Source organism: Leptosomus discolor, chromosome 4, assembly GCF_034619465.1.
Source record: "Leptosomus discolor isolate bLepDis1 chromosome 4, bLepDis1.hap2, whole genome shotgun sequence".
Lineage (NCBI taxonomy): Eukaryota > Metazoa > Chordata > Aves > Leptosomiformes > Leptosomidae > Leptosomus > Leptosomus discolor.
The window spans coordinates 14529201-14556972 of NC_141394.1; the positions used below are offsets into that span (position 1 = coordinate 14529201).

General features: G+C 42.0%; 1 protein-coding gene across 4 annotated transcripts; it reads right to left on the reverse strand.

Annotated features, from left to right (window-relative positions):
• Nucleotides 1-463: 463 nt before the first annotated feature.
• Nucleotides 464-27772, reverse strand: ABCG2 (ATP binding cassette subfamily G member 2 (JR blood group)). 4 transcript variants are annotated; one of them, XM_086464653.1, is made up of 16 exons: nt 27642-27772; nt 22024-22236; nt 20063-20122; nt 19488-19602; nt 18187-18339; nt 17613-17770; nt 16733-16884; nt 16170-16229; nt 14432-14682; nt 11859-11941; nt 10672-10761; nt 9935-10059; nt 8636-8790; nt 7616-7705; nt 7005-7102; nt 464-1263 (listed from the first exon to the last, which is right to left on the reverse strand). In XM_086464653.1, exons 2-16 carry the CDS (start codon nt 22227-22229, stop codon nt 990-992), a joined length of 2070 nt encoding a protein of 689 aa, XP_086320779.1. In that variant the 5' UTR covers nt 22230-22236; nt 27642-27772; the 3' UTR covers nt 464-989. The 4 variants fall into 4 exon arrangements, with proteins under 4 accessions (XP_086320779.1, XP_086320778.1, XP_086320777.1 ...); XM_086464652.1 differs by having other exon boundaries at nt 14432-14679; nt 16170-16274; XM_086464651.1 differs by having other exon boundaries at nt 16170-16274.

Consider the following 27772-nt stretch of genomic DNA (forward strand, 5'->3'; position numbering starts at 1 on the left):
TTTGATTGCTAAAATAACATTATAAATATTGTCCCAAGAAAGACTTGTAGAAAATACTGATTAGTCTGGGGTTTTTTTTCCTTTCAGAAATATTTGGGATCTCTTTACTAAAACATCATATATTTTATTTACAAATATATAATTATGTAAATGAAGCAGATAAAAATAGAGATTGGCTAAATCCTAAAAGCAGAGAGAAAGCTGGGTGGGGTCACATCCCACAGGAAAAAAGTAAGGTCCCAAAGAAAAGACACTTTGAAGAAAAAGCAAATAAGCAACAACTTTAAGATAAATCTAACCCAACAAGGCTGTCCTAAAGGATGTGGTATTTAAGCCTAAACCAAATCCTTTCCATGGAATTATGGGATGGGAGGTAGGAAAACAATTCCATGTACATAAATAATCCATATACCAATATATGGAGATACATTCAATATATATTCATATATTGATACCAATATATGGAAACTAGTATACAGAGGTTTTATCACAGTAAGCTTGATACCTGACGTCTCGGTGCTAGTCTGCATGGAATGACTCAGTTCATTTTAACGCAGAATATGTCCCTTAGGAGACATCAACAGCAAAGGCAGTTATTTATTCCTACTGCATATCCAGAGATACATTTATCAAAATATTTCCAGAGAACCCATGTGCATCCTCCCTTGCAGCCAAAATATTGAAGAGCCGAAGAAGAAACAAAACCATTCTGCAAGGAATCTGGCGAAGTAAATGAAACTAAGTAAAAGCAAAATAGAAATTGACTTGCCTATCTAGTTAACAGAGGTAGTTCCAGCTTCTCTTCTGACTATAAAGTGGAAAAAAATTTTAAAAGTTAAAAAATTTATTCAATCACTAATTACAGCTGGAACAGCCATTTTGAGAAACCTGGTTTTCATTTTGCCCATCTCTTCTAACTTTGTACCATCTTGCAAAAGTCCTGAACTTAAATTTATACCACAAATAACATTTCTGCTCTACAAATCATGTCACTGAACATCAAAGTGCCTAACCTGAGCAAAGAAGTGCCACGAAGATTGGGATGTACATGTCCCGAACTCTCGGTTGAACAGGAGCAATATATAATGCTTAGGGTAACCTCTGTTCACCCATAGCAAAATCATATAGTCACATGCTGCTTGCTGACATGTCCGTAGATGGTAAATACAGCTGATGTGGAAAAGATCTTCTGCTTGAACATGTAGGAATGTTTGCCATGCCAGTGCATCCCAAGATTGCATAAGGCTGGGTCTCATAATCCCACTGCAAGACAAAACCAAAATGATTCTATTTGCATGTTCATTTTGTTAATTTGAATGTCTGTCAATTTTGATATATTGTAAAATGAAAATCTGTCAAGAACTAATAAAAGGCCTGAGTACTACAAAAATATAATTTTATTCATATTTGGTTCTAATTGTTAGTTACATGCATAGAAATACATGAGGTCAGACTTATAGTTCAGCCATAGCAGTGTAAATGTAGAGAATCTGTCTGTTAGTATAGTTTTAAGGTGACCATTTCCTGATAATCTAAGAGGCAGAAATTTTTATTTTCAGAAATTTAAGTTATTTTACCAATGTATAAATTAACAGCGAACTATTTTGTAATACAAGAGTAAGGTAGATGGATTTTAAAATTTAACAGTGTCATAACATATTTTCTGAAAACAGAGTACATTCAAATAAATGCATACAGAAATATTAATGATTGAACAAATCTTTTCATTTCCTGTTTTTTAGGGGTTTTTGTAATGCCGAGGATCTTTTTTGTGTGTATTCCTCTATTTCTGCATGTTCTTAAAGCCACATGTGTTTTTCCTGAAAATTCAGGTCTTATGTCAAAACCTTTCTGCACAAGATCCCTTTCTAGCTAAAACGGAAATTTAAAATTTAACTTAGTGTGTGCGGTTTTGTCTGTGAATCTGTAGTTTTATCTGTATTACACTACTTCATCTTTTACTTTTCTGTTCATTTGCTGGATGCTTATGCAGAGTTGTGACAAAACTGAATAAAAAAGGATATGAAACATGTTTTTTAAAACATCTGCTTGATATCTATTAAAATATCAACTATTTTTGGACAACATCAAATGCCACTCAACAATTCAAAGAAGTAACAATAGCTTCTGCAGGAAATCCATGTGTGACTGCAGAAGACAGACTTGTGGGAAAGCTGCTGGTGCTGGGTTCCAACAACTGACCACTGTGGTGAAGCTGCTGCTGCGTCACAGCTGAGAACAGTCGCTGCTGCCTACAGCAAAAGCCTGTGAGAGTATGAGTTGCAACTTCACTCCGAGCAAGGACTTCACGCCAGCGATGTATCTTTGTCAAGATGATAAAACTCAGCTTGCAGCTGCCTTTGGGACGCTGTTCTACAGCTGTCTGTTTCCTCTCATGCAGTTCAACTGTGACTAATAGTGTGTGATTAAAATGTTATTCCACAGGACCTGTGTCACTTGTTTCAAAACTCACAGTGAAATATTTCAGAGTACAGCTACAGATTACTGTTGTAGAAAGCCTCATTCCATGGTACTCATTGCAAGGCTTGCAAAGGGAGGCTGGAGAACAATGATACTGTTCTGTTCTCCTTCGCCCTCACTCCTCTGCCTCATGCCTTTGCCCCAGGTCTGCACTACTGCTTCCAACCCAAGTCCTTCTGACAGAAAAGGAGAGTGTGGACTCATGCTGCTTTTCCAGTTCAGTCACTCTGCCTTGAATAATTTTTGAAACCGACATAAACCTACAGCCATCCTGGAAGGAATGGTCTAAGTCTCAGAAAAACAAGGTAAGTTTATGGTTAAGGAAAAAGATTAAAAGTACTTAAGTACAGGGAGAAAAAGGCAGAAGGAACTCGGCTGTGACAGCAGCTCGTACTAGGGTACCTACAGCACTCGCTGCCTTCTGCGGGAGCTGAGCTCACTGATGGCTGCGGAGGGAGAAAAGGCACAGGAAAATTGGCAAAAGTCAGAAGGACACCACACTTGACTTGGGTGTAACCTAATAACTGTAATTTCAATGCAATGCTAATAAATTTGGAGATAGAAAAATGTAACAATAATTTGTTTATGGTTAACTTTATGCTTTCTATTAGCACAAGAGCTGTCCCAGTTAAAATCAATCGATATAAAAACTAACAAAAGCCAGACGGAACTAGGAAATTTCCAAATGTGACTGCGTACGACCCATACAAACTGGGGTCAACACTGCAGAAGCAACAAGATTAATGGCAACAGCCCAAGAGTGAGATGCAAAATTGTCTTCTATGCACTTTTATGCATTTACTTTATGCATAACTCTGCGGGTAAAGGACTTTGCACGGCAGTCATCCCGTTTTCAAGTAGCTTATGTCAGATGCTGTAGTGGTGTGGTGTCTGGCGGGGTTTTGGTAGCAGGGGAGGGGGCTACAGAGGTGGCTCCTGTAAGAAGCTTCGAGAAGCTCCCCCGGCTCCAACTTCGGCCCCGCCCCTGGCCAAGGCCAGGCCAATGGCGCCTCCGCAAATAACTATTTAAGAGTGACAGAAGCGGCTGACTGCTGTCTTTGTTTTATTGGTTTGTGTTGGTGAGTGGGTGAGAGAAGGGGGATGGGAGAGAGACATCCCTGCGGACACCCCGGTCAGTGAGGCAGGAGAGGGGGAGCTGTGCCGGGGCAGGGGTTCCCCTGCGGCCCGCGGGGGGGTGGCGGCTGAGCCCCTGCAGCCCCTGGAGCCCAGCGGTGGCCCAGAGGTCGCCCTGCAGCCCGCGGAGGGCCCCGGGCCGGAGGAGCAGGGACCGGGCCCGGAGCAGCCGCGACTGCGGCCGCGCTGGAGCCGCCCGTCGGTGGGAGGGCGGCAGCGCCGGGAGGGACCCGCGCTGGGGGGTTCTGGGGAGCTGCGGCCCCGCGGGAAGGACTCGCGTTGGGGCAGCGGGAGGAGGAATGTCTGCCGGGAGAGGGACCCCGCGGTGGGGCAGGGGAGGGCTGCGAGGGCCCCTCTCCCTGAGGGGGAAGGAGCAGCGGAGACCCCTTGTGCCGGCCGGGCTGTGACCCCCATTCCCTGCCCCTGCGCTGCTGGGGGGGAAGAGGGAGCAGAGCTGAGCCCGGGAAGACCGGAGGGGTTGGGGGTGGGGAGGTGTGTTGTATTTAAGACGTGGTTGTATCTCTCATTCTCCTTGATGGTGGTGGTTGTTTTGTATTAAATGTGTGTTGTTATCCCCAAGTCGAGTCTGTCTTTTGCTGGTGACCATAACTGGTGAGTGAGCCCTCCCTGTCCTTTGTCTCGACCCTCAAGCCCTTTTGGTTGCATTTTCTCCTGCTCATCCCTTAGGGGACGGGGTAGGGGTGAGCAAGCGACTGCCTGGTGCTTTTGTTGCCGGCTGGGTAGGCTCAAACCACGACAGACACCAACTGAAAACGTTTCAGGGAACCGCTACGCCCGGTACCCACTAATGCATCTCAGCCCTTGTGTACCACGTTGTGACTGAGAGCAAGGGGAGGGTGTGGGTGGAGGAGGGAGCACGGTAGCGCTGTGCGCTGTGCCTCATCCCCTTCTCCCTTGTCTCACATGGCAAAACCTGGGCTCGAGGCCACTGGTGTAGTTTTACTGCAACAAGGGGAAAACTGGGTCAGCTACAAAGTGGAGGATAAGCTGTGCATGTGGAATTTTCATGGAAGATGCACTTTGATCCTGCACTTGGGTCACAACCACCCTATGCAGCGCTACAGGCTGGGGGATGAGTGGCTGGAAAGCTGCCCGGCAGAAAAGGACCTGGGGGTGCTGATCGGCAGCCAGCTGACCTTGAGCCAGCAGTGTGCCCAGGTGGCCAAGAAGGCCAACAGCATCCTGGCCTGTATCAGCAATAGTGTGGCCAGCAGGAGCAGAGAGGTGATTGTGCCCCTGTACTCGGCACTGGTGCGGCCACACCTCGAGTGCTGTGTGCAGTTTTGGGCCCGTCACTACAAGAAAGACATTGAGGTGCTGGAGCGTGTCCAGAGAAGGGCAACAAAGCTGGTGAGGGGTCTGGAGAACAGGTCTTGTGAGGAGCAGCTGAGGAACTGGGGTTGTTTAGTCTGGAGAAGAGGAGGCTGAGGGGAGGCCTGATCGCTCTCTGCAACTACCTGAAAGGAGGTTGTAGTGAGGTGGGGATCTGTCTCTTCTAAGTAACTAGTGATAGTAAGAGAGGAATTGGCCTCCAGTTGCACAAGGGGAGGTTTAGATTGGACATTAGGAAAAATTTTTTCCCTGAAAGAGCAGACAAACATTGGAACAGGCTGCCCAGGGAAGTGGTGGAGTCACTGTCCCTGGAGGTGTTCAAAAAACATGTAGGTGTGACACTTCAGGACATGGTTTAGTGGCATGGTGGTGTTGGGTTGGACTTGATGATCTCAGAGGTCTTTTCCAACCTAATGATTCTATGATTCTAAGATGGCAGGTACACTGGTGAAGTAGCACAGCTATGCAAGTGTCCCCCCATAATGTTACTGTACTGGACATTTGCTTCCTAAATAAACTCAAGAGGGGGGATGACTGTTGAGGGATCTGTAGACCACAGCCAAAATTAAGCAACAGATCTTTAAAACAGAGCAAATTTTGTTGCATGAAATAATAATGGGGAGTGGTGAGGGCAGAGATCCTTGTTGGAAGTGCTGCTGCATCTGTAACAAGTGGAAGGAGACGAACTACCATTGCTGCATGTGGCCAGGGAAAAGCAGGGTTACTGCAGCTTATGAACTCTTACAAATGTGGTACAATCCTGATTAGCTGTACGCTTGAAATTGGTCACCATAAAAAAGACCAAAGAACTCACAATGGCAGCAGTAACAGGACTATGAAGATGACTTGCAGTTACACAGAGAAAATGCAAATTTCAGTACCAGGATTATGCAAACTGGCAGAGTAAGAAGGTACAGCCACCTTTATTTTAAAAATAGCGTTTCTACCACTCGAGCTCCACAAGAAAAAAAGATGGCATCAATCGAGTACACTCGAGAGCAGTAATGATTCCCAAATAGAAAAGGGCATGAGACGTGCACTGAGATGGAGAGGATGTTTTTGTCAGTGTCTCACGTAGACTGTGACCACATTAGCAATCGAGGCTGCATTGGTGTCCTGATAAGCATTACTTTGGGTTGAATTACTTGCCAGTGAATATAGATGCTAATTAAAGTATGGAACCATCATGGGTTTTTCAGGTTGAGCCATTAAATATTGGTTTAATTGTTTAACAAATTCATAGCTAACATGCAGAAAGACTGAATAGTCTCCTGAAGAAATGAATATATACTTTTTATGGCAAAGACAATGCTAGACATTTCAGCAAAGTACATTAATACTAAGAATCAAGTCAGTTGCACAGTCAGTTTATCAAACTACTGAACACTGGGAATTGCATTTTTCAGTCTGGTTTTAAGAGAACTTCTTCATGAAGTGCAGTTTCAGGTATGCAATGGTAAGGAATATTACTGTCATGCAAGCAAGAGCCAGGTGGTTCTGCCACAGGCCCCAGCTACTCGCATCAATGCCTTGATTTTTCAGATATTCCTCTCCTGTAGTGCACCTACGAATAAACACACATTTATCAACTTAGTTTGAAGTATCTAGGAAGATCCCTAGAAGCTGTAGTATGATTTTGGGTCTATAGTAGGCCAGGCAAACACCAGCTATGTGTTAGTTTTGTTTTCTGTTTGTAAATTTGTTTTTCTTGTAGCTAAAATCAGTTTCCTGTAGAAAGCTGATGTGGATTTTGTGAGGCTGTGTAATTGCAGTGTGTGTGTATGTATTCCAGTAAATGCAGTTTAAAGAAAAGTGAGAAACATAATGCTAGATATTTGTAGTGTTACAAATACTAAATATGACAATAATCAGAATGTTCTCTGCAGACAGAATGCAAAAACCCAGTCAAAACTTCATTTTCCATATGAAAAACTCAGAGATTCTGCTGGTCATCAGTATCTCACAAACAGACTAATGGTCTAGGACTTTGTAAGTTACTTGTGGCGGGATTCATTTTAATGTACCAAAATACTTACACCTGGCTTATCTGTCGATAGTTATTGTTGCTGATTAAATTTGTGTAGTTACTGCTGCTGCAAAAGTTCAAACCAGTCAATTCATTGATTTGTAAAGCCTTTTAAAGTAAAAGAAACAATGACAACAAAAATTAGTAGGTCAAGGAATGATACATTAACAAAATGAGATATAATTCAATTCAAATTTATTCTAAAAACGTGTCACTATCACTATTTATTATGTTAGCCAAAACCCCATTTTTTAACTGAGCAGCATGGTTCTTTTCCTTTTAAGAGAGGAATGTACACAGTCCACACCCTGTAATGCGTGCGCATCACTAGGCTTCGAGGCTTTAACACCTCCCCCAGGCTGGACTATTTCTGCACAGGCATATTGAAGCCCAAACTTATCTGCAAAACGTCACCCTGGCTTAAATTATCAAAATTTAGGAGGAAAGTTTTAGCTTGACAGGGTTTTGTTTAATTTATGGAAAAGAGAAGAATTGCTTTTTAGGGATAACATTGTTCTTTACTCTGTATCAGTTTTGTCCAAATGCATTTTCTTTATCGTAAAGACATTTCTCTCTAGCAAATCTTTTCCAAGTCTGTACACAGAAAAATACAGCACTTACTGTCATTCCATATCGAGGGATGCTAAAGTATTTGAGCCAGGAGAGCCAGGACATGACGCTTGTGAGATTGACCAGCAACCCAGAGAAAATCTAGAGGCAAGGAATACAAAAAAGCCCCAACAACAACAACAAAAAAAACCAAATTACAAATTACGTTGCTTTACCATGTGTTCTTCTCTAGCTCTTGTCTCTGCTTCTTCGGATTAAAAACAAGTGGGAAGGCATTTCTAGAGGAAGAAACTCTTCCAGTGGAAGAACAGGGGAGGGGGAAGGAGTAATTTCTGTTGCCCAGCTTTGGGCCATAACCCCATGTGGTCCTTCTCCTGAAATGAGTAACAGGGAATGCTTTCACCCACGCATTAAACCCAGATGCTTCCTGCCTGTGGATCCCATATGGGTTCACATGAACCACCTGTTGTTACTCGGGTGTGTGGAGCTGCTGGAAGTGTGCGCTCGGTTTCACTTGTGTGCCCCAAATCTGAGGCAACATGGGTTTTGGCTGTTGATTCAGCCAAATTCATTGTTTATGGTGCCTGTCTTCTAACTGTAGTTGTTTGTGTGTTGTCTAGTTCTAACATGCCCAATGGTTGGCTCTGCAGCTGAGGAGGACAACTATGGTAGCGGTCTCAGAGAGCAGGAGGCTGTAGGTCACGTCCTTAGCCAGCCAAATTTGTCTTTGGCAAAGCTAAAGGAGAGTGAACGAAACGTAGCTCTAGGCCACTTTTCTGCTTTCCAGGCAGTATGCTGGCTGCCAGGGCCACAGAGAAGAGGGCAGAGGAACCACTGTCCCTCCCTCTCACACCCAGCCCCTGGTCCCCTGGTTCTTCTTAAAAGGACAAATCAGAATATTCAACCCCACGGTATCGGAATATTCAAATCAGACAAATCAGCATATTTGACATGCTCGACCCCACAGTCTTTTTGCAGAATTCAGCTGAACTCTGTGCTGGTAGTATTTCTAGGTTTCAGCATTTCTAGGATTTCAGGATTCAGTCTAGAAAACTGAATAATGCTACTCACAATCATAAAAACAAATGTGATAGTCATGAGCAGGTTTGCTACAGCGACCACGCTCTGTCCTGCTGCAATGGCTAGTGACATAGAAGTGGCTGTGTAGGACACCATCATAAGGGTAAACATCATTGTAAAGAAGGCTTCTACTGTTGGTTTCAAACCTTAAAGATCAGAACAAGAAGCATTTCAGTATGATCCCGCCGAAAGCTCTACCATAACCTGAACACTATCCTGACTTATGTAGTGTATCCTGCCTACAGAATACATTTTGTCTGACAGCACAGGCTATGCCAGTGAGACCCAAGACTGCAGTGGGCCTTGTGACATATATGTATGCCCTGTCAACGGGGCACAAGATGAGTAAGTAGTGTGCCTGTCACTGCAGTAACACTGGAGAGAGCAGAATGGGTAGAAGTTACGGTACTGTACTCCACACAGTCCAGTTTCACTGAGGCTTCAAGTTGTCTACAAAAGGAGAAATTTCTAGTGCACTTCCATGAGCAGCAGTTGTACGGCGTTTCACTTGTTTCCAGCAGAGAGCTTTCCTAATGGATCTAGTGGCCTTTGGGTGGCTATGGATTTGGTAGCAAAGTCTATCTCACTCGTTTCTCAGTCTGAGAGCCTCTTGCTGATGTGGCCTTGTTTCTTATTCCTTAGGGAAAAAAAAAAAACTCAGACCAAAGCAAACTGTGATTATTTTTAAACTTTGCTTGCACTTTCAAACTTTTGGGGCATCGCAAAAGGATGTAATGATCTGAAACCTTACCCTAGGAAAATGGTCTGCTTGGGACCTGTTTTGAGGATGACGTTTGAAGGTGTTCTAGGGTTGTAAAAGTTGGTGTCAGCAATTTTCAAAGTCTGCTCACTAACCAGAAGGCATTTCATCAAAACCAACAAGCTGATATTAATTCATACAATATCAGGTTCTTAAAACAAAACTTTTTCTTCAATAGGTGTTCTTGCAAGGATGGAAAAAGTATCTTGTAAAAGTCACCAGAAGCTAAGGTGGCCATAAATGAAAAGGAATAAATCAAACCTATGCAGTAATGGTTATGGCACGCTTCCTTCTAGGGGCGGTGGAGATGAGACGTGTCACAGATTCTGACATGAACTCTTAAATCTTTAAAAGCACGTTTTTTCTGTAAACAGAATGGTATGCTAAAAGCAAGTGCAATAACCACTGCCATGCTGATGTAGTGCTTTAGCCTGTATAAATATGCAAGTATACATGCACATGCATAAAATGCAAGTGCCTTGTTGATTTATTGAGGGGATTGTAATGGGACTGTGGGACACCATACTTGCCTAACATGAAGTAAACTATACAGGTGAAGATGATGCTTGGTATAGTCCTCATGGGTATTAAATCAGCCATGAGCTTTGAGATGAAATATGCAGATGTTCTGTAGTACCCACTGATATATTCATGTCTGGAACACAGAGATATTACAAAGTTAATCACTAAAACCAGTAAGATTATTTTCACCTGGAGACAAATTCTAGCTCAAATGGGAAGAAAAGTTCTTTCATGGTTAGGCTGTGACACAAATGTCCGGTAAGCCACAGACTATAGTAATGGTGGCATTTTCATGTGCAAATGAATATGGATACTTGTGCAGGTAATTTTTAGTAAACGTATGTGTCATGTCATCAAAACAGAGAGAGGTTTAAGCTTAAGTAATTTTCCTTTTCTGTACAGTGTAAACTGTATAGCTTTAAAGAATCCAGTTATATAGTATTTATAGTCCTCACTAGCAAGTCACAAACTTATTAATCAATACCTAAATGGATTATTCAGGGCTTTTTCCCTACATATGTTAATAATTTTGAACTCTGAGCCGTTTGCAATTGTAGGTACCATTTTGGGGATTTGCAGGCAACTCACTAACAGGCTGAAAGGGTACATTTGAAATGAGCGCTAACAGTGAAATAATTTGAAAGCTCTGCGCTGGGTGTACTTTAATGACAATTGGCTACAGCAGGGCAAACGAACAAACTCTGTAACAGTAGTCCCAGATAACCTTTTTGTATGTTTTACTTACATAAATGTCTTTTTTTCCACAACGAAGAGTTCAATAGCTGAGATGCTGCTGAAACACTGGTTGGTGGTCAGAAAGAACATTGCACCCACTCTACAAAAAGCAAAACAGCAAGCTCTTGTTAAAAATGTGATGTAAATGTAGTGTTTCCACTACAGCATATGTAAATCCAACTGTAGTGCCTGGAGCTCAGCAGTATCTGACCTCCCATCCCAAATTCCACGGGAAAAGGCTTGGCTATAAGTCTGAGTCAGTAACGAGCCTCAAGTCAACGTGGTACAGGCAGTATTTGTTATTTGCATGCAAGGATAGTACATTCTCTGATGCGGTCAAAGGATAGAAAATTAACTGATTTCCTTGTAGTTTTTTTGTGTAATTACTTGACATGTTAAAAATTCTCAGTCTGTGAAGCATTTGTCTGATGCAAACTGTGAGGAACTGAATAAGCGATGTGAGAAGTTGTTTTCACCTTTTCCACTAAAATTTAAGGCTTTGCTTTTACACTTTCATATCCAATTTAAACCTGGGCCATTTTTAAGTAAATTATGTGAGTTGTTTCAGGACTGAAAACCCAGAGCTTTCTTAGTTGCAAACCCATTTGTCATGATACATAGACCAGAATAATTGAAAAATCTAGCTTGAGCGGCACCTTCTGACTTACTGCTGGTAAACTCAAGTGCGTATGCAGAAGCAGTTGTAAGATCAAAGCTTTAGTTACCCAGGTTTTTGTAGCCAAGTCTGTATATTTTTTAATCTTTTTATCTTGGGGAAATCTGCAGAAAAGAGGTTAAAACGCTGCCATGCTGAATTAGGCCTTTTTAATATGATGTCTGCTGTTGAGCATTTTCAGCAACCTGACTGGCACTGAAAAACGTCATGCTACAGAAGCAGCGTTACTCACTTCATTTGGACTGCTTGTCCAGGTTACAGCATAGCAGGGCAGAACTGCATCCACCTCTCAGTTCTGCAGGGACCTTCCTAGAGGCAGAAGAACATCCTCACTTCAAAGTTACTAACGTAGGCTTGGCCTTACCTACTGATGTGAAGGGAAGCATTTGCTTTAAAGAGGTAGATATATTTCATAAAGTGCTTGTGGGTTCCTTCTCAGCCTCCAAGCTGTTCATTGTCCTATCACAATGATGCGGGAGCTTTATAAAATTTTTGGATATCCATTACCTAAACTGACTAACCTGTTCTGTAGTCCAGCGGAGTCCTCTTTAAGTCCAAAGAAAATGGCACCTACAACCAGTCCCAGGACAGCCGTAACGCACAGCTAAAAGTAAAAAAGAACAGAAGATGAAAAGTAGTATTCTCATTGCTTTCACAGCTTCAGTATTTTTTTAAAAAAAATCTGTAGCAGGTGAGTGTAGATTGACAGGAAGCGTTTTCAGAAAGCAGAAAAGCTATCCAAGCTGGGAAGGGAGTTGGTGGGGCAGTTAGCAACCTGCAGCACAGCATTACTTTGACCCTTGCAGCACAGTATCTTTTGAGAGGTCTCTGTGAGACACAGCAGCTCCCCAGTGCCACCTGCCCTGGTGGGCAGCCAGCCGCTGCTGCCTCATGTGGCCAAGGCACTGGGATGGCTAGAAAGGAGGGACAGTACAGGAGCTTCAGCTGCTGCTCACTCTTCTATGGTGGCACTGGCAGGAAGCACATTCCTGCAGCAGTATCCCAGCTCTTCCCAGACCTCCTGCTGGGCCAGATCTATGACCTGAGGGAACAGCTCTGGGAGTGCCCAGGAGGGTGCTAGCACCAGCGATGAGAGGAGATAGCAGGGGCTTGGTGGGGCAAGATAGAAGGAGGGAAGAACACCTTTCCCCAGAGGAACCCCAGCATCACGTGCACCTCAGCCAAGTTCTTTTCCTCCATCACTGTTTCACTGTTTTCACCATTGTTAGATGTCATGATTAAGTTAATTGGTGATGTATTGCAACATCGCTTCTCTCTCCCTACTGATACTCTCTACCATTCATCCTCCTTGTGACAGTCAGTGACTCCCCATCTGCTGCCAGTGACAAGGATAACTTCAGCTCTAGGGCTAACCACAGCTCTTCAGTGCCGTGCTTCTGGGGGGGGGGGGGTTCTGGAGCCATCTCAATGCTACTTTGAACTTGGCAACCAATAACCAAAAGCAGTCTTTCCTGACTGCCGCGTTAGGGATGACAGTTTATTTCCATGCTTCACAGCGTGTAATTGCTGGGCTCTCTCACACATCTTATTCACAGCGTTGTTTTTAACATGAGCAAGATACTACGATCAGGCTATAGATGTACTGGTATTTGCAGTCTGTAACACAATTTGAATAGCAAAGATACCAGCTGCCTCAGGGATATAATTTAAAAGACTGAAGTGTGTACATCACACTTTTTAAATGCTAAATGCACATGACAACAATCTCAGCAAAACTGATGGTATCAGGCAGTCCTGTCATTTTAAAGCGTGAGGATTGCATGAATCGTAAAACCATAAACCCCTTGATCCATGGTACCCTATCGCTAAGATCCTGCCGAAAGGAGCAAATGTCAGGGATAATTCAGCTCCTAAGCCAATTGCAGCGGAAAACAGGCATCATATCAAGACCAATTTGGAGCAGATTAATGAAAAAAGGCTTAATGAACCATGTACTCCTGAAAGAATGCTCGTAAAATCTGTCCCTAATGAGGGTGGGGAGATAGAAAAGATTGTGAGAAACAAGTCAGGACCATTAACCTTGGGGTATTACGAGATCCTTGAGAGTCTAATTCTTGTCACAAGGTCAAGCTTTTACAAAGCAATTATTAAGGATCTCCATAGTATCAACATACAGACACACACACATACTCAAAGCCTTTTAACCTTGGGGATTCCGGACTCATTTTCCCTCCACACTGGCCACTTGTTCATGAACTGTATAAATCGTGATGAAGATAATTATACCTCTGGCTTGGGACAAGTTTTTCTATTGGCTTCTCTAGAACTGCTGAGAATTGCAGTGGGACTTTTGCTGGTGCTGGTACTGCAGAGTTTGGCTCATGAATTAGAGGATTCCTGAGGATTAGTCGTTCTGCAGAGGTCAGCCAAGCATTCTTTATTTTTGAACGTGATGTGCAGCTTTGAAGAAATCAACACTTCTGGTGTTGATTCTTCTGAAAAAGCAGCACTAACAGGGCCAGTCACATAGAACATCCTCATCTTCCGTGGCAGGTGTTAGACCCTATTGTGGTCTTCATCACATCTTCTGCAGAAGACATCATTGCCATTATGAACAATCGAATGAGCAAATGACACACACATTACGGGACTGTGAAAATATTTTTACACTTGAGCCAACTGCCAGCACTTTATTGTGTGCTGAAGTTTAATTAAGCATGCAAGTGTGGTCTGTTAACTTTCCCTAGTCGGGGAGAAACCCCACAATCTGAGGTCAAACCCCACAATGCCAAGCCTGGACAATTAGAGTCGAGTCTGAAGAATGTTCTTGAGCAAATGTGTGAAACTACTTGGAAGTTAACCTGCTCCTGGCTGGGAGCAGCAGAATACCCTGTTGAAAAAGGGTATCCCAAAGTCTTTCAGTAGTCCAAAATTAATTACTGAACAGTCCCTCATGCTGCTGATTTGGTAGCCTTCAGGACACCTTCTAGTGAATCAGGTTTTCTGGACCTTGAACACTCAGATGCTTACACAGTCAAAATATCAAGAGGCAAAACCATCCCAATGACTTATCTAATACGGGGTGGAATAAATTCAACATATACCACAAAAGGATAGATACAAATAGCATTACCTGAGCTATGGAAGCTTGAGGGTTTCCTACCAGATTTTTAAATGTGCGCTTGGACACCCATTTCAGTTGATGAAGGAAAGAATTGGCATACGTGATTTGTCGGAAGACTGCTTTTGTTTTCTTTTGATTTCCCAAAGAAATATTCTCTAATACTGCTTTTGTTTCTTGGTAGTAGGCAGAGTTGGAGTATTTTTCTGCTAGCTTCTCAGCCAAGGTTTTATCATATTCAGTGTGTTCTTCAGTGCTCTCTGCTGAAGAGATTAAAAAAGAATATGGCTGTTTCTGTAAAGAATGGGAAGATTGTTTAGGAGTTATGCCAGGAGAGTTGTGTTAGGTTGGGAGAGTTACTAACGAACCAGAAGAATGAATATGCACATTTAGTTCCAGTGATTCATTGCACTCAGTCTCATAGCATGCAATTCAAAAGAGTCAGTATAAATAAGACCAAACCTCTGTGTTTGTCTGTGCAACCTGTCCCACAGGCAGCAGCTTCACAGCAGACTGACTAGGTATACCCTTGTCTGCCAGTGAAGTTTCAGACTAGCAACAGTCTGACTTTCAATAAAAAAAGTGATTCCCCCCCCCCCAGGTTTCTGTTTCGCAGATCTGTTAAGATAATCCTAGACTTCCCAGACTTTTAGATCCAGATAATCTTGCATCTGTCTACTTCAGTAAAACTTTTGAGTCTGTCATAAAGGAATTTCAGATGGAGCTCCTTTTTTTCTCAACTGTAGTCCAGTATGTGCTTTTCCAATGACAAATACAACGTGTGTTGCCAGCTTTAATATTAGTTAGACCCTGAACACAATGAGCATTTTTGTAAAATGCTGGTTGCTTCTTTGGTAAAGATACAACGAAACTGTGGTTTTGAGCAGATAGTATATCCGTTACTTCATTTCCCTTTTCATTCATGGTAAAAGAGAGTGTGCTGTTAATGAGTAGGAACAGACACGATGAAAAATCAGACTACTGAATGTAGGTGGGATTTGATTTGTTAGTTTGGGGGTAATTTCTGCCTTACCACAACTTCAGGAAAGCATCAGGAGAACACTGGTCCCTTATCTCTACCCTCTCTTCCCACTCTACTCAAAGGAAGGAAAACAGTAATTTCATAACAGATAAACTGTTCCATTAGGTAGAAAATACAAGTCGTAACTGCATCAAATTGTGTCCCTAACTGGAACAACTCTCCTGGTTTATCATCTTTGCTTCTGGAGGACATCAGCTGGTTGGTCTCAAAGATGAAAGAAGCTCTTTCTCTGTGTTGAGAGGTAACAAAACAGTTTCTTATATTCCCAGATATTATAACTTCAACACAGGAAAATATTCTTTCACCTTTAACAGCTCATAATTTAAGTGTCACACAAAAGTATACAGGTCAGTTGATGAAACAATGGATAGCAATGATAAATTAATAAATACCTATTTATGAGAGGCAAACTATTCTTGCATAGACAGGAATATTTTATATAGTAGGGCTGTACTTATTGGTACTTATTTCAGGTTATGCTAGTCTTTTTCGACATATAGACAGAAAGGATTTAGGAATGGTGTAGGGGGTTTTTTTCCCTTTAAAACAACATGGATGAGTAGCACATAATACTCTCATGCACACGAGTAACTGTACACTTATACAACACAGTTATTGGACAACTGTAAGTGATTTTTCTGTGTTCTGCTGGATACCTTCTGGCAAAATACATGTTATGGTAATTTCACTCAGCTCTGGGTTTCATACCTGTGTTAGTTTCATCAGTCTTGCTCATTGCCACTGCAGTGGAGTCTCCATTAATGATGTCTAGGAAAAAGTCGGCAGGGTTGTTGTATGGCTCACACTGGTAGCCTGCAGTGACAGCAATACAAGCCTTCAGCGATGGTTGTGTGATTGGCAGAAGGCTGTGCGCGGCCATCAGGAACACAGCCACGCCATTGGGCCTATTGAGCAGCCTGCACCATAAGCCCTGCAGGCTTCAAGAGGTCCATGCTTACCCAAGAGCTGAACGGCACTGCCCAGACAGCTCTATCAGTGAAAGACAGGTGACAATGTGCCCTTCTCAACTCTAGCTTGGGCTTTGTCTAATTAAGATGTGCCCAGGAACAGCTGATTAGAAGTCAGCCCTGTCATCCATACCCACATGCAGGTCAATAGGTGAAACGCCAAGCGAAATGCTTAGCCTGTTAAAATCCAAGGCTTGCTAAAACACACTATGTCCAACTCTGATCAAGTGCTGTTGGCATTTTATTCAAGTTAGTGCAAACTAAAGATGTTGGTGCAGTTGGCCCTGCTATGAGTTTGCTCACCAATAGACTGGAAGTACTCGATGGCATGCTGAGCGGGCCCGTGGTACAGCACTCTTCCCGTGGCCAGCAGTGTCAGGCTGTCAAACAGTCGGAATATAGAGTACCGAGGCTGGTGGATGGAGAAGATTATTGTTTTTCCTTGTTTTGCCATCCTGAATGTGAAGTGAAGAACAACAGAGATGTTAGCTTTGTAAGTTGATTCAGCATTTAGGTAAGAGAAACTGCAAGTTCAGTTAAGCCTTGGTTAAGTTTAATTAACTTGGTGTGCCGGAGGGGGGAGGGGGGGAAAAAAAAAAAAAAAATATTTGGGTCATATTTATAGTGTCTGTATGAGAAAAGAGAGTTCCCTCTCACTGGGAATGTTGTTGGAAGGGAAGGTCCTGGCAAGATTTTGATGCAAACAGAAAGCTCTGTAGAGAGGCCTTTGGGTCCTCTTCGCTTGTAGTAAATGTAAAATTTGCAAATAGCGGGTGTGTTGTGCTTGTTTTCCCAAAGCTAGGCCTGAGATTTTGTGATGGGGAAACAGCTAGCTGTGTCTTACTATGGTCCGTATTAAAATCAGTCACCTTACCAGACTGTACAACAGGCATTTTTGTGGCTTTTCTGGCCCAGGTAGATGTGAAAATAAATGAAGCTGTTTGTGACAGCTATCATGGACAAATTGTAGTCCTGGCATGCACACACTTTGTGCAAGGTGCTTTGTGTATTGCTGTGAGCAGCTGCTTTGGAGTGATAGAGTTCATACATCCTTTTTCCTACCCCAAACAATTACATGTCTGATTTCCCTGTCTGCTCATTCTAATTGTAATTTAAGTGAAATACAACTGAAATGTAGCAGAGTTGAGTGCTGAAAACCGGAAGCTGTTTCCAGTGCCGTAACCTTTTCAGTAGCAGCAGGACAGCGTTAGCAGTGCTGGCATCGAGTCCCGTAGTTGGCTCATCCAAAAACAAGATGGCAGGATCTGTGATGAGCTCCATCCCAATATTGGTCCTTTTCCGCTCTCCTCCAGACACCCCACGAGTGAACTGGGTGCCAACCTGCCACAAAACAAGAAACTTGTCTCATTTGGCCTGATAACAAATATTTGAGGGAAGAGCATCCTACCGACATGGCAGCATTTGGGAAGAATTGTGAGAAATTTTGATCCTACTCTCAGGTACAGATGTAGCTGTTACCTCAGACATAGGCCGTTTCTTAACATTAGTATTATTTGAGGTGTTTTCTTTTTCTCCAACCACAGGCTGCCTTTCCTCTTCCCCACAGTGTAACAGCATATGGCAGTATCAGTGCAGTCTGTACAGATGGCCATACAGAAATGCTATTAATTATTCTATTACCAAAATAGTCTGTTTAATTTTACTTGTTTTTTACTTGCCATGCTGAGCCATTGTGTTAATTAAATAAATCACTTGATGTTTGTTCATGATTTAAGCACCGTATTTACAGGCCTTACCTTGGAATCTGCCACTTTGCTTAAACCCAGTTCCTTGATGATCTGATTCACTCGTTCATTTTTTTCGCATTCCTTCACTGACTTTGGCAAACGGAGTGCTGCTGAGAACTTCAAATTTTCTCTTACAGTCAGGGTTCCCATCACCACATCATCCTTTATTTAAAAAAAAAAAAAAGTAGATACTTTATGGTCACTTAGCAATTTCTGTTTCTTCCTCTGAGAACTGCATCTACCCATGTTTTATGTTGTCCTTGCATGCAAAGGGACAGTAGCAAATGCTAGAACATACAGTAAGGTGCATCTTCAATGCCTATGTCATAGCAGAGAATTGATTTCATGCACGTAATAATATTCGCCTTTATTCATAAAGCAGTGCACTATGGTAACATCCTCCATCACGCATGTTGCACAAATAGCAACACATCCAAAACTATCCCTCATGTATTCTTATCTTATTCAGCTGTTTGGAGGTGTTGAATTAGATACTGAAGGGCTAAAGGGACCTAAGGAGCAGCTGCAGCTCAGGTCGCTATCATCGTCCATTTGTTAACGCAGCCTCAGTCCACCGCAAGTAAGAGCAGGGAGAAGAGGAGGAAGGAAAAGAGAGGCTGGGTCCATGTGGGGTGGGGTGAAGGTTTTCTGGCCTTGTTTCAGCAAAGCAAGAAGGAGAGTAGCTTTTTTAGATATTAGCTGCTTGTCTCTTGCAAAAGGAATCTGTCAGATGTAGGAAGTTCGGAGAGTTATGTGTACTTGGAGAGACTACCTTTCTGTAATGTGTTGACCATACTTTTATAAGGGGTTTTCATAGATGCACCTCTTCAGGTCTTGATAAACTGCAGGCATGCTGCTGAGCGCGAGTAGTGGGGAGGGGAAAGAAATGAAAAGAGGGATGCAGTTTTCCCTCTTTTGTCCTTCATATGTCTTTCTGCCCAGGCCACCCTGGCAGGAGAAAGGTTTTCTCAGAATAGGACTTAGTGACATTGTCCCAGGGCAAGAGGAGGTACAAACTGTATATTACCAGAAAGCATCATACTTGGAAAATACGCCATGCATATTGGTAGCCTACAGCTGTTGCCCCAAATGGAGCACAAAGCCTCCGCTCCCATTGACTGTAGAGCATTACGGAAAGAGACTCAAATACAAAGCAGTCTCTTTCCAGCGAGGGTGGGCTTGTGGAGTGTTGCTGCTGCACCAGCCTTGGTTCTTGGATCAAGGCACGGTACTTGCAACACTGCAGCAACTTCTTACAACTGCAGTCAGAAGGGACCAATAAAATCCGAAGAGTGATAAAAATTATTTACCTGTACTACATATCCAGAGGTACATTTAAAGTTGGCAGGCTGAGGAGCTCCATTGATCAAAATGTCACCAGAAAGCCCATGGGGATCCTTCCTTGCAGCCAAAATGTCGAGTAGACTAGGGGAAAAGTTGGTTAGTTTGTCAGATAAGTGTGCAGAAGGTAAACTCTCTGAACCACAAACTCAGTTCATGGAAAAAGTAGCTACGTAAAAGCATCCCATGTTAAAACATTTGCTATTTAGAAACCCCCCAGTAACTTCCAAGGGATGAGTTTCTTTCGTCCTGGTTTCCTAAGGAAATGAGATTTGTGCAATTTCATAGTGCATTTGTGTCCATTCATTCCATTATATGAGCTTAACCTAGAATGATACGTAAGATCATGTATCAGGAAAGTGTGGACTAAAATTTAATTCCATCCTTATCATGTAAGCTGACTGTCTTTTTTGAATTCAGAAACCAGTGAGATTTGCACAGACCTAAATGGAAACAAAATCTTTCCCTGAAAGAATTGTCCATTACTGCTAAATATGTCCAAGTTCATTTTCTCTTAGGTGTAATTTTTGTGTAGGGCACTTACGAAGATTTACCACTGCCAGTAGGTCCCAAAATTGCATTCAGTCCTGGTCTCATGATGCCACTGTAAGACAAAACAGACAGGTTTTACAAAATAGATCGGGTGTTTTTATCTCTCTCACTTTTCATCTGGTAGGCTAGGGTAAATTATCTGTAGAACTACCTTCTGCATCCTGTTAATTTTTGAATTAATGAAGCTGCCTGATCACAAACAATATGGTCAGTCAAACTCAGCTTAATTTTTATTCCTAATTCAATAAGAACTAATCTTCATATAATGAAGACAACACAGAAACTTGAGTAAAATGTAGCCAAACCTGTACAGATCCTTTTCCCCCATGGATCTCTAGAGGTGAACTTGCTTCAACCACATTCAGTTCTAATGGTATTATTCTCTTGGCAGAGGGAATAATGGTCCCTGCAGACAGAACATACTAGGTATTTGTCTGTACTTACAGAAGCTGCAGCTGACAGTTTCTCTGTATCTGATTTTAAGCCACATGAAGCTCAAAAGCCAGACAGAAAAGATTTTTAAGTATTTGGGGGAAATGATACAGTATATGGAAATACTGCTGCCATTTTTGTGTGTTTTTACTGGAGCACGTGAAGGCATTGCTGCTATTTTTCCTGTCTAGCCCCTAAAATCTGCGCTCAACAAACTTTGGTGTACACAAGAATCACACTGCTTATACAAATGCCTGTTTGTATGTTATGATACCAGGTTTATTTTGAACTGCAATCTGGTACAGGTTGTTATCAGCAATCCAGGTATCAGCGATCTGAGTACTTGGCTGTGGGTCTGGCCCAGTACAGCTGTTCTTAGGGTCTAATGACATGCAGCCTAGGAGGCTTCATTTTGCTCTGCCTGATGCATATTTATTTCCTTCAGCTTCTTATTGTTGGAAATTTATGGTTCCCCAGATTAAGAAGCATACACATTATACATACATTATGTTACGTTGTATGTGATTTTAACACAAAAAACCCCAATATGTAATAAAACAAATGCAGATGATATATTTTCTAAAACGGAAAAGCATAATGTGTGTTAAACATTGGTCTTTTACAATACACCTCAAGAGGGGCCTTCTGCTCACAGTATTGCAAGTGACCAATGTCCTTCAATTGAGTTACCATAACATACAGCTCTTGAGGAGAACAGGAAAGATTTTAAGAGCTCGTGTTTAGGAGGTGTGGAAATTGCATGGCTAAGAGCAGGACTGCCAAAGCTGCACAAAAGGGTGAATATTTATGATAGAAATTAAGAGTTAGGGAGCTGAAAGTCACAGGTCACTTGGAATGGTATCTTGTACTTGCCACTTAACTTAACTACTGAACTGTGAATGGGCAAACTTCATGCATAAATTATTGAACAAAGGCTGTAATGACGTGGTTCCTTTACTGCAGTAGTGCTCAATGTTGGAAAAAAAAAACCAAACCAAAAAAAAGATAAAACTTTACATCTCTTGAAAGTTAACCTAAGCCTCGTTTATATTACTGTCTTAAACTGTCTTAAGTTAAAACCCCCAAAATTAACCTTCCCAAAGGCCACCTTAGGGAAGGAGATGCAAACATCAAGGACAGGCTGTTGGTATCTCAGTTAAACACCATGGCACAGTGGGAGACTTGCCAGGTAGTGTAAAACGATCACAGCCGGCTCGTGTGCCCCGGTGCTGATAGCAGCCAGGAAGGCTGTCCCTCCCTGGGGCCAGGGAAGATGGCGCCCAGCAGCGGGAGCTTTCTGCTGTACGGGCTCAGCTCTAATGACCGAGGACCACTGGGGCCCAGCAGGAAGCTTAAGCTCAGTTAATAGCAAACACAAAGCAACCATACATACCTATAATTTTTCTAAATCTTGATCAAATTCTGTATATTGTGCTTAGTGGCTCAGTGACATGAGTGGACTCAGCTGTCCAGACAGAAATAAAACACACAAATACTCTAAAGAGCTGTTTAAATACATACTTAACATCTCTCAGAACTTCTTTATCAGCTGTTTTTTTACAACACAGGAACCCAGTCTTCATCTTCACATGGTAGCAGATGTTGTGGAAGGTTAGTATGCTTCCTCCCCTGCTGGCTAAGTCTGGAAAGGACTGCTTTCTGCTGGGGACGCCATTTGTATTTGAGTCCGACATCTGAATACTTAGGTGTGGCTGGCCTTCTGCCATTTTTCCTCTATAAATGAAAAAACAGGAAGGGGAAAGGTTCTGTTAGGTATGGAGAGGAAAGATGTGTCTTTTAGGTCCAATGTTTAGCATCGGACCTACTGTGGGCCTTGCAGATGTCCATCTAGGTCTCTCAGACAGGAAGTTTGGGTCCTGTGGGCTCAGACCTTGAGATGACATGGAGCTGATGGGGAGCTGGGTCTGACATGTTGCTTCACACCACATGCTGTGTTATGGAGATAGAAGTGTCTCCCTCCACCCTGAGGGTGGTTGTGGTGGGTTGACCTTGGCTGGCCACCAGGTGCCCACCCAGATGCCCTCTCAGGTGAATCTCTGCTCCACTAGCATGACATTACACACTTTCTGGAGGGCTGCCCCTGGCAGACAGGTCTGTACATAAACTGCACGCTTGTTGGAAACCACAGGTACAACAGATGACTCAACAAAATATCGGCTCAAAATTATTGAGGTCCAAAAGGACCTGGCGTTCTGCCCGTCCACTTCATCAGACTTCTTTCTAGTTTTGAACGTGCTTAGAGTTTGCCAATTAGATACTCTTTTAAAGGGGTGGTTTGAAAGTAAAGATACTCCTCCTACCTGTAGCACTCCTGTGCAATGGTAACAAAATCTAAAAATTGTTTGTTGGTTGTTTCAATAAAAATAATTTTGCCAGGAGTATAGCAACATGGAAACTGACACTGCTGTCAAGCAATTCTCTTTCTTGGATTTGCTTTCCATGTAAAAACTAGAAGGTAGTTGTGGAATAATTAAAATTATTGCCCCTCCCTTGTCAGCCAGGCTCCTGCCTGTGAGCGATCCACCTGCACCATGGCGGCATGCCCAGCTGTCCCTGGGGCATGCAAACCTTTGTCCCCTTTGTGCTTCCTAAGTGGCACAGGGTCATTTAGGTGGGAGGCAGAATCTGCCCTCTCCTTATGTATCATGTTGACTCATCAGTCTAATGACTTTAGTTGTCACTAGGGGAAATGTTAGTAATGCAGCAGTTCATCAACCAAGAGGGGAGATGAGAAGCTAGGAGCTCTGGGATGATCAGTCACATACCTCAGCACAGCTATACTGCTTGCAGCAAAGAAGAAGGCAAATTATGAGACCATTTCAGACACACTGAATTAATTTGAGAGCAGTTAATAAAATGAGCCTCACAAAAAAAAGCCATTTAATCTAACACAGTCATATGGTCACATAAAAACCCAAGACCTTATCTTGTCAGTTTGTTAAGGTTGCTTGACAGACAGCTGAACTCTCTTTTGTGGCTATCAGTGCAGTGAAACCCTACTTTCAGCAACAGGCCTATCTGCATGTAAAGGCTGGTTCATCTGTCTCCCAACAATGCTATCCCAAAACTAGCCGAAGTTTGCCTTTTCTGACAAAACTGCAGTCTTCTGTGCTGGTAAAAATATAAGTTCTTAATGTTTTAGTAATCAGTAATCTTGGCCCAGTTTTCCTACAATTAAAAGAAACTTTGTTCCAAATATAATTATAATAAGACTAGCTTTAATTTAAGCTAAAATGCATTTTCAGTAAGTTGAACATCAATTAAATGTACAACAATTAAAGTCTGGAGGCCTTTTATTGATGAACTCCCTACATTCTTAACTACTCGTGCCAGAGAAGACTTCTCTACCTGCAGGAGGGCAGCTAATTTTATGAGGCCATTTATATAGTAGTTTCTAGGCTAACCTGGCTGGACATCAACCATCGCCATTTGAAAGGATGCTTTGGTGAAGTAGAGATGTACATTCAGAACCACAGTGGGAAATTTTCACTTAAAGTCTCACCGTACGCTGAGCAGATGTTTGCTAGCATGCCGAGCAAGGTACCAAGCATTGAACCACAGAGTCAACACCACGGACAGACATTACAAAATCCCTTGAACGGTAGCATACCAACAGCATGATGTGAGTGCAGGTTTCTTCAGAAGACAGTGTGACTCTGACCTTGATATATCAACTGCATCTATAAGGTATCTAGATCAGCATTTTATTTGATCAGATATTTTTCTCAGCTTAAAGTTTCAGTATTACTGATGTAATGTTATAAGGAAATGAGTGAGAGTGAAGTGGAGTCTGACCTTGGGCATTATCAACAGAATAGTTAAATTTTTTGTTTCATTTGGGTTTGTTGTTTTTTTCCAAAGACCAGCATAAAAACCTAACTCAGCACTTGCACTGAAATTTCAGAGATGCTATGAAATGGATTCAGTCTTCCAAACTGAACTTGACTGGCAGACAAGAAACACAGGATCAGAAACTGTTTTCATAAATACAGGATCACACTACTTTCACAGAGTCATTCTTAAGAACAGAAAGTACGTTGAAGTTAAATTTCATTTACTAGTTGAGTTATGATTAGGTTGTACACATCTTTGCAAAGAACATTGCAGAAGCCAGATAAATAGATCAGTTACAAGAAGGATTAGACATATCCACAGCAGACAGTCCCTCAATAGCTATTTAATATGGCTATCGGCCAGAAACCTCCAGATCAGGAAGGTCCAAGCCCACTGATTGCCCAAATCTGCCAGAGGAAAATAGTGTTCTTTGATGTTGTCCCTTGCAAAGGCATTAGTTACTGGCAGCTATGAGTAGAGGCTGGATTCAGGTCTAGCTGGACCTCTGGTGTAAATTGGCATGGCCATTCACGGCTGCAGTGCGCTTGTGCTACTTGCAGTTACAGGGTGGGATGCTGTAGGTGGAAGACAGATTTGTCTATGTGCTGTTCCTCCTGATGGCTGCCCCTTCAGGGAAGGGTGTATTTGTGGGCATATGCCATTTATCAAAGTGAAAAAAAAATCTACTTCAGGTGTTATGTTAATACTAAAAATAGCATTTTACACTTTAAAAGCTACTAGAATTTATTGCAGAAAGAAACTGCAGAATACTCATTTGCTTAAAACTTGAATGGTTATTTATCCATTGCTCTATGAAATTTGTGTTAGCCATCTCTCTTCTCAAAGGACCGTAACCGCTGCAAGGACTCAGTCACAGCAGCTCCTTGGGATGACAAAATTAGAGTTCTGGACATGCTGGTGGGAAGTGGCCTTGGGAAGTCCCATAATCCAGCTTCGCTCTCCAAGCGGGACCGTCTCTAAACACGAGATCGGGGCAACCGTGGCTTTGCCTGGGTGACTCGTGTAAACCTCCAACAGTGGCCATTTGTATCTCAGCTAACAGTATGCTGAGAGAAGATGAAGTGCTAACAGCAGAAATAATGTCTGTGTCCTAGAGTTAGGCTTTTGATTTGCTTTTCCTCTTTGGAGATCTTTTTTTTTTTCACTGTGGGGTGTAAGTGCTTGCAGTGAGATAAACAGTTTGGTATTTTACAGACCCACTTTTCCATTTCTCATCTAGCAATAAACTTTACCATAGGAATACAGAGGCATGCTCCGTTATAGGTAATGTAATTGTCAGCTGTTTGCAATTGCTCCTTAGGAATGGATTTTAAATACTGCTTTAGGCCTTGTTTAAAAAATTATTTACTGCTTTTAATGTGACATACAGCTATGAAACATTTTGTCAGAGCATGTGCCAGACAAAGAAATAACCATGATAAATGTTAATCAAATCAATTTCTATGCAAACTAGAATTCCCTAAATGAGATTTCCTAGAATTCATTACCAATGGCTTACAAATATCTACTTTAAATCAGAAATAAGCAGGAGATTTAATGACAATATGTACTGTCTGCTGTATTCAGAAATATTCGTTAATATGATAAAGTGTTTTATATCCTCATCCTATCAACTCTGGGTATAATACATTATTTTTGCATCAGCTAAATACAAAAGTTATGAACTCTGAGAATTTTACAAATTTCTTTTTTTTTTTCACTAATCTTTCTAAAATGTTTTTATTGCCACTGATTTCAGCATCAATTTCAGTTCAAGTCTAATAGAAAAATCTTTTCTTCAGAGATATTTAGTCTTAGAAAAATTTGTCAGGAGGCAAAGTACTGGATCTGGAGACTTAACTTTTTATTAATGGCAAAATGTAACTACTTTCTTAAAAACTATCATGAAATCTCTTTGCCCACTGTTTCGATGCACAGAAAATTAAACTCTCAGTACACTTTCCTGTGTATTCTTCTGACTTGTAAAGTAAAAAGTCTCATTTTCCCTATATACACAGAGGCAGTAAACAAAAACATAGAACAGAAACAAAATGTACTACAAAGTTCCATTGACTTAAACCTACTTCAACCACAGCAGTACCATACCTGGGGTCTTTCAAGCAATTTCAGTAAGCCTATTTGTATGCCTTAAGATACATTGTCTATAAAAAAACTTAAGTAACATCCATTCCTGTCAGTCTTCCTGCAAAGCTTTTGGCCCCAGAGAGATTTGCAGTGCAAATACATAAAACAACACTATAGGACTGGTAGTGAAATTTTGAACACCAAATTTCAGAAGTGCATTTTAATCGATTTTTAAAATACAGCCAGTTATTCAAAGTAATTTATCTCTATAGAGAATAAGCATTGAAATTACTTAAGGAGGAAGTTTTAGAGCTACAACAGCTTTCAGCAGTTTTCTAAGGAAAGCTCAAACCCTTTAAAAACCCAATGTTCTCTTTTTCCTGGATACTTGAACCTGCCAGAGAACCCACAATTAAGTGAGCTCTTACTTCTCTTCTTTTAATGGGTACAAAGTTTAGTCTTGCAACCTGCAAGCTGAAACAGCGCAGTATGTGCTACAAATGTGCTTTTTAGACTTTGGATACATATAAATTCACAGAAGTTGTAATCATACCTTTTTTTCCTGTTTAGTCGCATGCATTTACAGGAGTGTAGACTGGACACAGAATGGATGTGGACATGCAAAGAGGGCAGTACAGCCTAGTACTGCCAGCCCAGGACCATACAGTCCTCTTTCTCAAGAACACGCATAGGAAATTAAAACCATTTGAGTAAATAAGGATAATGCGATTCAGGCAATCTGTAAGTTAATTGCCAACCGATTTACTAGGGATTTGTAACCTACCTTCTGTGAAAAGAGCCCTGTGTGTTAAGTTGGTACCAAGTAAGCAGTGCCCTGTGCATGCAGACATTTGCACGCATGTTACCTGCAGTGCATGGGCAAACTCCGAGTATGACAGTTGCTGCAAAATGTTCTAACTTTTCACCATTTTACTTCAAGCCTTGAAGCTTTCGTCCCCCATTTATAAAATGTATTTTCATGAATTTGTTGACAAATTTCTCAATAAAATCCCTTGAAAAGCTGGGAAAAGGTAGGCAAGCATTTCTCTGTCTTTCCTTGGCTGTTGGAGGAAAACAGGTGCTGAATCTAATTCCTTAGCAATGGCAGAATAAGCAATTCATGGACGGGGAAGCAAACCACTACATGAATTAAATCTATCTCACTAAAAATGCTGAACTGCTGCTACTGACTCACTTACCAGCAGCAGGTCTAGGTCAGCGCTGCAGGACTGCTGAAGAGGTGGCAGAGGCGGTGGAAGGAAAGCAGGAGCCAGAGAAAAGAAGAGCGTGGTGTGTAGGAACACAGCCCCGATGGCTCGCTCAGCTTGCA